This window comes from Heterodontus francisci, chromosome 1 (assembly GCF_036365525.1).
Source record: "Heterodontus francisci isolate sHetFra1 chromosome 1, sHetFra1.hap1, whole genome shotgun sequence".
NCBI classification, from domain to species: Eukaryota; Metazoa; Chordata; class Chondrichthyes; order Heterodontiformes; family Heterodontidae; genus Heterodontus; species Heterodontus francisci.
Window position 1 is genome coordinate 122,573,652 of NC_090371.1, and position 14,305 is coordinate 122,587,956.

Sequence of the window (14,305 nt, forward strand, 5' to 3'; positions counted from 1 at the left end):
TAGTAGGTCACATGCAATGTCCGTAACAGCTGCCTTTCAAACTTAGGTTAAGAGATGCTTGAATGTGTTGTGTCTCCAAAGCAGTTGAGTCATTTCCATAGCAGCGCACGCCATCAGAAAGAAGTTTAAGCGATTTATTTTTGTAGTCATCCAAAGCCAAAAGTTGTTTTACAAAACTGTAAATGTACAAAATAATCCAACGTCCTGAAAAAATATTATATGCTGCAAGGCTAAAGAAAGTCAGCATCTCCTCACATCAGCATGACTGAGATCGAGCCCAGTATTGTGGGGAATCGCAGGTCTAAGACACATCTTGTCTTTCTGAGATTGCTAAAACAACTCGAAGGATTTAAAAAATATATATTTTTGTGTATTGTGTCTGCATCAAGTGAGGGATACCAATGCGGAAGGTTGTTGGTTGTGTGTGTTTGGGGGGGTGGGTGGGGGGGGGGGGGGGTGGGAGGAGAGGGTGGTGGAGACGGTGGGGTGGTTTGGGGGGTGATGTGGCTGGTGGTGGACGTGGAACACATTCTCCTCAAAGTACCCGTCTTCCTCTTACTCTTCTTAGGCAGTTCCTCAGGAATGACTTTCTTCCACTCCAGGGTTGTGTGACTGAATAGTCCGATTCTGGATCCACAAACTCTGCCACAGGTGGGGCAGGTGGTATTTGGTGAGGTGAGTGGATGGGATGCTCGAAATTCTGAACGCTTTTTCCGCTGTTTGTACTTGGTCGCTGCCTGGACATGTCGTCATGGTTTGAATTGGCTGGCACCTTTGCAGATGCTTCTTCTCCATTTTGGGCGGTCTCAGGCAGGAGATTCCCACCAATCAGTGGAGATGTCACATTTTTTTCAGGGAGGCTTTAAGGACATCCTGGTAGCATTTCCTCTGTCCTCCCAGCACCCTCTTGCTGTGATGGAGCTCAGAGTAGAAAGCTTGTTTTGGGAGTCTTGTGTTAGGCATGTGGACGATGTGGCCTGCCTGGTGTCAGGATAAACACTCTTAGGTCAGTTAAACCACCTCTATGCTGCTCCAATATCTAAGCCTTTCTCTACATTACCAATTTTCTTTCCCCAGTTTTTCCACTAGCTACACTGAATGAGATTGTCAGTTAGTGCTGGCTAGTGCCAAATTAAAGATAGTTTTGTGCTATGCATTGTATCTGAAATGACTTATTGCCTTACTCATAGTGGAATCATTGCAGTTATCAGAATTTGACTCATGGGTCAAAGGTTAGGGCGTGAGGAAAGGTGTACTTGACCATGAACTTCAAATCTGGTTTGGAATTGAAATGAATTCCAATGGGCGGAGATCCAATAATTCATAAACGAAGGGAAGCAGGAAGGGAACAAGGCACCAACATGACAAAGTTTTTGTAAAATATAAAGGGAGAGCATCAATGAGTCACAAGCACTCATAAATCTTTTTGCATATCAGGTCACAGGCTGCTAATGTTTAAAATCTAAAATGTGCTGTCTGGAGATAGATGTATTGAACTGCAATTAAATACCTGTAGTCTAATTTACTTTATTTGTTTGATAGCCCATATGTTCATTATGCACCTCATGTCAGCATTAGTAACTCACAGATCTGATGTAGCACAGGAAAATGCAGAGTGAAGGTACCTCTCCAAACTCCCAAGCTTAAAAAACCATCACTGACATTGCCATTTCCTACACCAGCCATTCTGTGGCTTTTGTGAGCTGTCAGTTTGGTCCAAATTCTAGCACCTTTTTGCTGTCGGTTCACATCTACCAGGAACTGAACTGAGACTGCTCAAACTTATTTCAGCCAGGACCATTGCAAACTGATCAAGAAACAGAGAGAGAGGTAAATCAGCAGGCAGTGTTGGATTGGAACTCACTGTGGAACTCAACAGCGAAGAGATCTGACGCCACTCTCTATTGATAATGTTAGGAAAGCTGTGTGTATAATTTAAACTACAAGTCCAAATCGCTAGGTGGTAATAGGTGCTTACTGTATCAAGATAGGGCAAACTGTTTTTATCATCTGATGGCTTGATTGGTGGCAATTATTCCAAACAGCATTTGGACCTAGTAATGGGTCCACATAAAAAAGCTAATACGCATTCCACGCTGTACAATTAATGCTTTTATAGTATTTATATCTAGCCTGCATATTTATATTTATAGCCTGCAGAGTCTCATCGACAGGTTTGCGGCTGCCTGCAATGAATTTGGCCTAACCATCAGCCTCAAGAAAATGAACATCATGGGGCAGGACGTCAGAAATGCTCCATCCATCAATATTGGCGACCACACTCTGGAAGTGGTTCAAGAGTTCACCTACCTAGGCTCAACTATCACCAGTAACCTGTCTCTAGATGCAGAAATCAACAAGCGCATGGGAAAGGCTTCCACTGCTATGTCCAAACTGGCCAAGAGAGTGTGGGAAAATGGCGCACTGACACAGAACACAAAAGTCCGAGTGTATCAAGCCTGTGTCCTCAGTACCTTGCTCTATGGCAGCGAGGCCTGGACAACGTATGTCAGCCAAGAGCGACGTCTCAATTCATTCCATCTTCGCTGCCTCCGGAGAATACTTGGCATCAGGTGGCAGGACTATCTCCAACACAGAAGTCCTCGAGGCTGCCAACATCCCCAGCTTATACACACTACTAAGTCAGCGGCGCTTGAGATGGCTTGGCCATGTGAGCCGCATGAAGATGGCAGGATCCCCAAAGACACATTGTACAGCGAGCTCGCCACTAGTATCAGACGCATCGGCCGTCCATGTCTCCGCTTTAAAGACGTCTGCAAACGCGACATGAAATCCTGTGACATTGATCACAAGTCGTGGGAGTCAGTTGCCAGCGTTCGCCAGAGCTGGCGGACAGCCATAAAGGCGGGGCTAAAGTGTGGCGAGTCGAAGAGACTTAGCAGTTGGCAAGAAAAAAGACAGAGGCGCAAGGGGAGAGCCAACTGTGTAACAGCCCCGACAATCAAATTTTTCTGCAGCACCTGTGGAAGAGTCTGTCACTCTAGAATTGGCCTTTATAGCCACTCCAGGCGCTGCTCCACACACCACTGACCACCTCCAGGCGCTTACCCATTGTCTCTCGAGATAAGGAGGCCAAAGAAGAAGAGTATTTATATTATTGGATGGGACCAACGAAACTATTTCACTTCTTAATATTAAAATGACGCCATGCTGCGTAATTCCATCATTTAGAAAGTTTTTACTTTCCCATTTTCGAACTCTTACATTTAAATATAATCCCATTTTCAACATTGTAAGCAAATGTTTCTATACACACATTTTTCAATGTGTTTTTAGTTCGAACTTGTTTTTGTGGGTGGTTAACATCCACACATTAACATCCACACACACTGATTGCACTTTTTGCAGCAAACTTGGTGCTAACGTTCCTTTCTGGCTTGTTTGAGGTGGGTTCCCTCGCGTCACGTGACGGGTGGATCACCATTCGTGAACTGGAACCTCCTCCTGTATATAACCAGCAAATTGCCATGTCCACTTGACTCTCATCCAACCGATCCCAACGTGCAACATCTTCCTTTTCAGGACGACCTAGAATAACAGCTGCAGGATTATCACTCTAGCAACATTTGCAGACTCCTTTCAATCTCAAGTGAATGAAAGGTGACTTTAATATGTTACACGATCCGATCGCCAGTAACAGAATGACATTGTGAAGCTGGACATCATCCACCATATATTGAGAAACAGGCGTATTGGAGCAGCGACTGGTCGAATTGGAGACCACATTCATCTGGATCCCGGGATTCCTACTGCGACATGTCGGAAAAATTGCTTTTCGCGCTGTTGGTGTGGCTGCGGATGGGGATATCTGCTGGAACGGGTGAGGGCTATTTGCAAACAAACGTAGAAATTTTGTTTTGTAATATTTAATGGCACCAAATTCAAACCATGGAATTAAGTGGAATCACAGTAGGAAATCCACAAATATCGAAACTGTTTCGTCATGGAAATTTGAATTAGTTTTGCAAATTAGTGTAAACGTTCTGCAGTTGAGTTTTTTGTTGCATCGAATTTAACCCCGTGTGATATTTAATTTCATTTGAAACTAAGCCCTGAGTATAAATTAAACACTGAGTACAAAAGGTGGTTTGTTGAGATTATATAAATTGATTATGTGAAACATCTATTGCATCCAGAAGCGGAGGGTCCGACCTGCTTTTCAAATCCCATTGAACAAACACAGCTGCTAACTTAGCCTTAAGAGATCGCAGCAGAGTCCACCTCCTGGCTATATGAAGCGGTCTGACAAGTCAACCTAAGGCCTCTGCTTACAATGATTTGTGATGTTCTGGTTAGTTCGAGCTGTTGTAATGCAACATTGCCGAGTCGTTTAAACAGTCACATACTCTGACAACAGGTAACTAACAGCAAGTTGCAGGGTCACGGTTATGAAGTTAAAAAGCAGGGGCTGGGGTAGAAATCAGCTATCTATCTTCATGATCGAAATGATTATATTTGGATTACCTGGGCAGGGAAATTCTAGCAATAGTCAATTGTTTAGGAAGAATTGAGGATTTTTAAAAAACCTTTTTTTAATGATCTTTAATTGACACCACAAGGAGACACCGGGCCACTGGTCAGTTGCACATCGCACAAAGCCTTCCTCAGGGTCCTGCTGTCCCTCCATTCATTGATAGAGCCGAAGGGCGGTAGAAAGTTAAGCAGGAAATCGGCAGTTTTGTACAAAATTCATTTATGTTAAGACTGGATAAAATTATGTCAACTCTTTCGGCTTATGGTGTGGGGATCTGTCGGCAGTGCACCGTGAATATTCTACCGAAGTGATCGAAATTAGCCGAATAAATTTGTTTGGAGAAAACTAGGAAACACAGTAACCGAAATCCTTCAGAGTACTGAGTGTGAAACAGGCTCCCTCAGTAGCTCAGGTTTAACACTGTCGAATAAGTAACTGACGTGAAAGTGCAGATGGGCCAAGCGACCAGGGGAAGGGTGATCGCGATTTCGGATTTCTGCAGTTCAGAAAGTAGGAAATGAATAACAGATGCCCCAATGTCCATCGTTTATTCGTACCTGCACCATTGCAGCAGATTCTTTCGAAGCAGAGTATCGTAAATTGCCGCAAACTTGAGCTGTCCATTGAGAATATTGACCAGGATCTGGGAAGAAGGGTGTCGGTGTTACGGATTGAGGTCTCATTTAGTGATGGCACTTCACTCCAGGATCTCTACAACAGGCTGCTCAACAACTAATACCGTTCCAAACAAGAAGAAAAATAAATGATCGTGGAGAAACTTTATCGATGCCGGAGGGTAAAAGGGCTCGAGCCACGTTCCCACCTAAACATACGATATTCCCAGTCTGGAACAAATCCAATATTTGTGATCCAAATAAGACACTCGAATCCTTGTTCAAAATTAACATATCTGTGTAGGTGCTAGATATATTTATATGTAAAACAGCTCCTAGTTTTCTGAATATTACAAATACATTTTGATTTCATCGCGTGATTCGGCATCTCTCGTTTCAAATCATGGAGCACATAACCTGGCCTCCGGAGGGAAAGAAACCGAACAAAATAATTTGATTAAAGCCCATGTATTCCTAGAATAAGGAAATTGAAAAAAAGCCCCAGGGGCAGAGAGGCTTTGAAACTCTCTGGGCCTTTATTCACTTTTACAAGGTTTTTAATTCACTGCAGTTCCCCAGTAGCTGATTAAAGGTGAGCGGATAAGTAGTGGGGGTGGAGGGGCAATCGAGTTGCTGAAGTCTGCTGTCAACGCGGATTGTCTCGTTGAAGTAACCCATGACAGACGGGCAGGAGACGTGGGAGTAGTTGCTGATCAGAGGAAATCTGTTAGACAATAAGTGCAAGTACCCGAGAACAGACAGCGGTCTTTCTAATGAGGTGAATCTGTACGTACTTTAAACCGAATTGAGTTCTGGATTTGGACCCAGCACCCCTGCGAGATGGAGGGACATGACTATTTATACCATTCACATTTCTTAACATGTCACTGTGATTAACTGCAATTACAGTAATCGTGATCTGTTAGTTGGACATAAGAGAACAGTTATATAAAGATTGTTGTCTATGATATAATGAATCGTATAAAGAAATAGATTTTTTAAATGCAATTGATATAATTTCACTATGTCCAAATCACTTCGTAATGCACGTAATTATTCAAGACTTTTTAAATTTCTTTTGCTGATACGATAAGAAATGTTTAGAGTAAACCTTGAAAATCCCCAAAGGGCGAGATCATCTGCTGGTTGTCCACTTTATTCCAATATTTCACATCCTTTGTTAGTCCTTGAAGTTGGGTAACATCAGAAAATCGGAACTCTGCCCAGAGTTTGTGAGGTTTTAATCAGTCAGCTGATGCTTGACCATCTGCCCTTCATCCTGTTATGATAGAGGCTGCAGAACAACACACTGTGATTTGAAAAGACAGTATTCTCTTTGTCAGCAAGTATTTCAGAACTACTGCATTACAGAATAAAATACTCTGAATGTTCCATGAGTGCATTCCTACCATTGTTAAAGTGCTCAGCTAATTATTCAAACAATTCCTTTTGAATGCTATGTATCTGTGAATCAGACTGTGTCATTTTCAGTAATTGTACTGTGTTTTACTTTCTTGAGAAAGCTAGGTATAGAACTGAACAATATTGGGTATTTTTTTCATTTTTTCTAATATATCTACCTGAAATATTTGGTGGTTCAGTAAAAGTGTATTGTGCCACACAAGATACTTATATAGGAAGAAAACCATTTGGCCCATCTTATATTCATCAGTCCAGAAGAAGATGACACTCCTCCATATCTAATTGTTCCTTTATTGATTCCAGGGCTTTGCCTCCACCAATCTCATGGTGGTCATTTTCAAGTGTTGAGTGCATGCGCACCAACACACACACACACACACACACACATGCAGACAATATATATATATGTATTTGTGTGTGTATATATCTATGTGTTAAAATGCAATAATGTATGTAACACATGCATACACATCACACATATTCAGTAGCTGTCTGGCCTTTTTAGTCTTTCAGTCTTCTGTTAAAGTCCAAAATGCCAAGTTGGACATAAACTTTTACAATTTTTCATAACCTACACAATTGGAAGTATGGCAGAAATCTGATCTACTGCTGATGAAAGTCAAAAACTAAATTGAAATGATGTGAACTAATTACAATTTAGAGGAACAACATTTTTACTAAAGAAGCTAATAATGTGATGCCTGGTAACTATAGTTCCCGTATGCATTGAGTGGAGGTTAGCTCTGCTATCAGTTGCTGGGGCATTTAGTCCTGCTGTGAACCTGTTGTATGTACCATGGGGGGTAATGCAATGGGAATGGGAAATCATCTGTGACACTAAAGGCCAGCATACTAGTCCTGTATTAGTCATTGCTATCTCAAAAACAAAATGTTTAACAGCCTTGCCTTATATCACAGTTTTGGTACCTGACAGCACTGCTGGAGCTCAGCACCCATAAGAAATAGGTGCTGTTTCATTGGCCCTTCAGCTATGTTGACTCCAGTTCTGTAAAGGTGTCTATTAGGCAGTTTCAAAATCTTGACACAAGTTGGTTGTTTATTTCATGAGTTTCACTATTGCTTCTTTTTAAAGCTGGGCCTCATTTGTCATCAGTTAGCCAAGGCACCTATAACTTGAGCTCAGCCTAATTAGGAACTATGGGTATCCTACTTCTCAACCTCTGCTGGTTCCAAAGGAGGAAGTGCAGGATCAAAGAAAGCTTGTAATACAGATTGGCCTTGCTGTCCTGAATAATTGAAATCTGGTGCACCTTACACAACCTCAGCTTTCAAAGGAATAGGGGAAGAAATGGAGAACCTACCTGAATCAGTAGCAGACATCATCTTATATACTTTGTGTTGGTTGTGTGCTCAGTGTTGGTTCCTTGTCATATTTCATTGATCCCGCCCCCCTCCCACACACACACACACACACATACTGAAATGGCAATATACAGTGCAGTGCTGAAAATGCATATGCTTGTGTATTTGGAAAATAAGTGAAGGAATATGAGGTGTGTGACTAGACTTACAATGACGTGCTTTTATGATTCATTTTATGACACTGTAAAATTAAGTGAAACATGAACATGCTTACCTTGGTAACCTTTCAGAGAAGCAGTAGCTTTCTTCCTCACTTGTTCCCAGCATCTGACCACAGTTGAGACATATTCACACTTGGTGCTTCCTCCATCCTGCTATTCTTCTGCTAGTCTTCAGTGAGGGTATCCCCTGCTCTGAAAAGAATTTCCCTTCTCTCCAGCACCTCCTGCAACAGGACCTCCAAAAGTCCATTCTGGAAGAGGGCTGTTCATCAGCCTAGGCTTGATGCAGCCATTTCCAACTTGTAGCAGCAGCACAGTTTTAAGATGACCAGTAGCCTTGCAAGAGCTGAGAGCAGCATTTAATGTTTCTCTTTGCTTCATGTGCTGTGGCACAACAATATTATGTAAAGGAGCTGACCTCACATTATAATGTGAGCTCAGCGATTTGAATTAAAAGTGCAGACAGCACTCACAATGCATCACTTCCATTGTCACAGTACTGTGGCTATGTTAATGGAGAACACTCAAGATGCAATGTTTTATCAATATGTAATTAAAGGAGTTAAATAGTTTAATAAAGACATGTTGAAACTGACCTATCCTTTTGAAGCCGTAAGTGGCATTCTGTAAAAATGCCTTTTGTGTCACCATGCTGACTACTGAAGTAAGTTTGTCATGCAGCCAGTCCTCTTCTAGTACGTTTTTATAAATTACATTCTGCTAAAAAATAATTTGCAAATTGGCTCAGCATATTTTCCAATAATTAAACTGAAAATTTGCTTTTTAAATGAGATTTATGTATCTACCTAAATCTAGTAGAGTCAGGCTTTATTCATTGAAGCTAGAGCTAAAACACACCCTAAATTTAATAAAACATCACATATGTAAAATTAATGTATGAGATTTGTAGCATAGTGCATGTAATATAGATGCATGAAGAATTTGTGATAGATTGCCGAGATGGAAAGGTTTTTCTGTTACTGATCATAACAACTTCAAATAGCAAATTTACGGTGATCTTTTAAAAATAATAACAATGTAATCAGTTAACTTTCTTACATATGTTGGACCTGCACTATTTCATCCTCTTTGTTCTATCACAACCTCCAATCTTCAGTTGGGCTCTCAAGTATTGCGACAGACATAGTCTCAAATACAGGAAAATATATATTTTAAAGTATAGTTTTACAAGGTTCCTCTGGGGAAACAGTCCCTGGACCCTCCCTAGAAGAATTTCCTTCCTATCTCCCTACAACAGTTGTTACACATTTTGTAGTCCTGGCTACACCCTTGTATACTATATATATGATGCCAATTGACGACTGATACATAGACAGGTTTCCATTCAATAAAACAGTGAAATTAAAACAGAATATGTTGCAAACACTCAGCAGGTCTGGCAGCATCTGTGAAGAGAGAAACAGAGTTAACATTTCATATTGGTGACATTTCACCAGAACTGAGAAAAGTTAGAAATATAATAGGTTTTGAGCAAGTGAAAGGGGGAGGGTGGAAAGCAGAGCAAAAGGGAAGGTCTGTGAAAGGGTGGAGGGCAGGAGAGACTATTAACAAAAGGATTCATGGTTCAGAGCCAAAGGGAGTGGTAATGGAAGAAGTAAAGAATCAAAAAATGTGTCTAGATGAGGTGTGAATGGCAGGATAGGAGCCGTTGAAGGGATTAAGAAACGAGAAAAAAATTGAACCAGCAGAAAAACATGAAACAAAATGGGGGAAGAGGTTATTATCTAAAATTGTTGAACTCAGTGCTGAGTCCAAAAGGCTATAAAGTGCTTTTTGCTTGTGTAATAAAACAGTGAAGTGGCAAACAAGTGTTGCAAAACAAAGACAACTTGTTTTGACAAAAATCTGTTCTCACAAAATTCGTGAGTGCTCGGATTGTTCTGCATTGAAACCCACTTCAGCACATCTATAAATATTAAACTAATATGCATGGTTGTATTCACTCTATTTTGTTTGTACAGCTGTTTTTCTTTAAATTTAATCCGATGTTTTAATTTGCAGGTTTCTACTCTTCTCCACACCTTAGCATTCAGAATAAAGAACGTGTAATTAATGCTAATGACACTTTAATAATTACTTGCAGGTAAGAGAAAGTTCTGCATTTTACATGAAATAATACTTTGAAAATAAATCCATTATATATCACATAACCTTGTGCTTTGTATGTTGTAAATATTTATGTCTTTGTATATATGTGTGTATTTCTGTGCATCCATTCAATCGATTTCTCTATATACTTACCTTTATATCTAGTAACGATGACTTAAAAATTGCTGCTGACAATATCCTTCGACAAACACAATGTATTGCATAACATCCCATTATCTTTGTTGAAATGCAAACCATTAAAGATGAACAAGTTAACATATGTGTTACTGTACTGTTTATATTTTGCGATGCGAGCATTAAGTTTATCCAATGTCTTAAAACAGCCATCCACCATTTCAAGTTGTTCTGTATTACGACACATTGGTTAGCTACAACTTTGAAAGAAAGTGCAACAATTATAAAAGTATAATTGATTATATATCTGTTATAGAAATTTCACAATCGCCTCTAATCATCTTTCACTTCAATGAAATTTAAAGCATTGATATTGTCATTCACAGTCCAAAGTTTATGTTATATTTCTGTCAACAAACGTGACATGTGGACAACATTTTATGTGTTCATATCATTTCTGCGTGAACTCTCACAAGGAATTTTTCAAAATACCTCAAAAACCCCGTTTAATGTACGCATTGAATTTGACACCGATTTTTTTTAAACTGCTGAAATGTTTTCATTTTCTGCATTAAATTGTTACTGCTAGTGGATTGATTAAAATATTTGAAAAATGATCCAGTTGCGCTGGCAGATTTCTTCCTCGGATTACCCTTTCTCACTGCCTGCAACCAATTCACCTCACAAAGCTGAACATCCCAGTATATGTTGATGCCCCTAAAACAAAGAGCTATCAATAGCAAAATAAATCCTGAAGTCTCCTGACCGTTACTCCATGAATGCAAAATAGTTCTATAACATGTTTTAGATCTGCTTGTCTTTGCGATTTTCATATTTAAACAGTCGTGAAATTGCAACAAATGCGTATTGCAGCCGTCTCTCATGAAATATCTCACCATGCAGCACTATGACTACATAATTACTCTTTTTTATTTCTAGTTTAAATTATTATTGCAACCCCCTCCTCCCGAAAAACCCAATCTATAAACATAAAATAAATTTGTTTCAATAATATGCTATTTTTATTGTCTTTCCTTTTCGGAAATGTATGGGGAAAATGAGTAAAATCGTTGTTTAACGTTTCACCTCTTCACTTTGCTAAACGAGATTTTATCATTGTTTGTGGTTAAGCATTTTTTGTTTAAGAAACTAAATTTAAAATAAGTCTTAACGCAGCTCTGCATTTCTAATTGAGTGCATGTTGCTTCTGAATGTTTGCTGTAGCGGACGTGAACCGCTGGAATGGTCATGGCCCAGAAATCACAGTAGCATGGAGCACAGGATATCATTGAGTGACTGCACCAACGGGACTTCGTTTTGTAAGACTCTCATTCTGACAAAAACCATTGCAAATGATACGGGAACATACCGGTGTTTCCACAAGCACTCTGCGGCCCAAGTGGCTGCAAGTATCTATGTCTTTGTTCAGGGTAAGAAAACTTTTTTAAAACTCGTTGGCTGATATGGTTCTTGGAAAGAAATTTGTTGTGTATGTTCTGAGAAACAGTAAACATTTCCACTTCATCATTGTTATTACTCTCTTCGTGGTCATTTCTTCTATCTGTTTAGTATTATCTAAATATTCCAATGTAATAATTTACAAAGGCAAATAACGAAGGGAAAAAATTATAACCAGCCTTTTTTATCTTAACATTATTCATTGATGTTATAGTATAAATGAGGGTGGCAGCAATACCATTTTAGCGTACGGAAATAAACACAGAGCTCAATTTCAATTGGTTACTTTTTCTCCAGTAAGTAGCATTTCAGTTTAAACTTGTATTTCCTGCAACATGTGGATTCATTCTGCTTTACTCTTTGATCTCACGGCAATGTCTCTTTTGTGGGGACAGATACAGATTCTTATCAGAGGCCGTACAAATGATCATCTTTGCTTCAACTGGAGCAGTGTATCCACAATAAAGCCACCACATGCTGGGGTTAACCTCCATCGGGTTCCTGTTCTCCGACTTCCAAAGCAATATGGTTAAATGCAGATTGCCTGCAGCACTTCCTTCTGTCTTACCGATCGGACAGGGTTTATAATGAGAAAACAAACCAATTTCCTGATTGGTGTCCTTGACTCCCTGCATTTTATATCAGTCATGCTATTATACATTAGGTAATTGTGTGTCAGCCTCAAACAGCAAGATTGTGATTCTCATACAGCGATAATGCTTAACAAAATTACATTTTTTGAAGAGCACTTCAGAAATTTTAGGGGGGAAATGCCGTATGCTCCATTTAAAGTTAGCTGTCCCGAGGATCTTACTCACTAAAATATTTTGTAAGATAGCTTATTTTAAAATGATAGAGGCAGCAAATTAATCAGTGTCATATAAATAAGGAAAACCTTTGTATATGTTGACGTTCTTTTAGCTGTACCTTACTTATTTACTTGCCCAATCACCTCATTACAGCCCATGAGATGCTGAAAAGATTGACTAGCTAACATCACATTTTTGAGCAATTTCAAAGTACCCTCAAGCTCTAGAATGTTTAGTTTCTCACTGGATTTTACAGGAGTTGCAATAAAATATATGGATTGATTGATTATTGTTAATGTGATTGTAGGTGTTCAGGCTGATACAAAGTTCCCTCAGAGACTTCTTGTAAATCTGCCTTGCTACAGTCATTTCATTGGGTGGTAATATCGACAGTCTTTGACAAGCCTTTGGGGTTTGGGAGCTTTTTACCTCAATATTGACATTTTTGTACATCTATAGTTGATTTTGAATCTGTATCAAAATTGGAAGGAGACAAGCACACATTTGTCAAATGTGGATAACAAATTGCCTCATTGTCAGAGGCTCAGAATCCTGTGGTGAATAACTCACCTTCTGTCTCCCCAATGCCTGTCCACCATCTACAAGGCACAAGTCAGGAGTGTAATGGAATACCCTCCACTTGCTTGGATGGGTGTAGCTCCAACAACAGTCAAGAAGCTCGACACCATCCAGGACAAAGCAGCCCGCTTGATTGGCACCCCATCCACTATCTTCAACATTCATTCCCTCCGCCACTGACGCACAGTGGCAGCAGTGTGTACCATCTATAAGATACACTGCAGCAACACACTAAGACTTCTTAGACAGCACCTTCCAAACCAGCGACCTCTACTGCCTAGAAGGACAAGGGCAGCAGACGCATGGGAGCATCACCACCTGCAGGTTCCCCTCCAAGCCACACACCATCCTGATTTGGAACTATATTGCTGCCGTTCCTTCACTGTTGCCGGGTCAAAATCCTGAAACTCCCTTCCCAACAGCACTGTGGGTGTCCCTACCCCATACGGACTACAGTGGTTCAAGAAGGCTTCTCACCACCACTTTCTCAAGGGCAATTAGGGATGGGCAGCAAATGCTGTCCTAGCCAGTGATGCCCACGTCCCATGAACAAATTAAAAAAATTGTTCTCACTGAATTTCAAATGTGGCTCAAATAACTGCAATTATTTGATGGTTGCCTCATATGAAAATTGTTTCAGTAAAAATCCAACTGAAAGAAAAAAAATGAATCAAAAGAATTAGGCCTAGACTTTCCTTGGAAGTTCTGCTGCCTCCCGCCCTAATCCTGGTGGGAGTCCAGCAGATCCTACCCGAAAACAACAGGGACCTGATGGGCCCAACATCCTCCATTTCTGGGATTTTCTAGATTGCCTTGTAAGGTGCAGAATCATTCCCCACCCCTTGTAAGGCCAATGATGTTAGGAGGGTCCCACCAGGGTTATTGAACATGGCGGGGGCCTCCTTACCCTAGAAGTTTGTGTTTTCTTGGCTCAGTTGAGATCCGCCATAGAACTGGAGGCCAGCGTGCCAAAAGCGATGAGGCACACCAACTTCTCGAAATGTCAATCTACAGGCCAGGTCAGGGAAGTAAGCCGAACAACCAAATAATGGAATTAGGAAAAATAGAAAATCTGGATTGGATCTTTTTCCCAGTGGGTGGAGGGATTACGCAATTCGATCTGGGCAGAACTGGCAAAAT

General features: G+C 40.4%; 1 protein-coding gene across 4 annotated transcripts in view; it reads left to right on the forward strand.

Annotated features, from left to right (window-relative positions):
* Nucleotides 1-3,476: 3,476 nt before the first annotated feature.
* The window catches only part of kdr (kinase insert domain receptor (a type III receptor tyrosine kinase)), a 96,966-nt gene continuing 86,137 nt past the window's right edge, over nucleotides 3,477-14,305 (forward strand). For 3 of the 4 annotated variants that reach the window (XM_068035180.1, XM_068035211.1, XM_068035189.1), the window contains exons 1-3: nucleotides 3,477-3,841; nucleotides 10,098-10,179; nucleotides 11,544-11,749. In XM_068035180.1, coding sequence (XP_067891281.1) covers nucleotides 3,778-3,841; nucleotides 10,098-10,179; nucleotides 11,544-11,749 — 352 coding nt within the window. In that variant the 5' untranslated portion in view covers nucleotides 3,477-3,777. Of the gene's footprint in view, nucleotides 3,842-9,446; nucleotides 9,813-10,097; nucleotides 10,180-11,543; nucleotides 11,750-14,305 lie in introns of those variants that run through there. The other variant, XM_068035201.1, reaches the window with a different exon arrangement.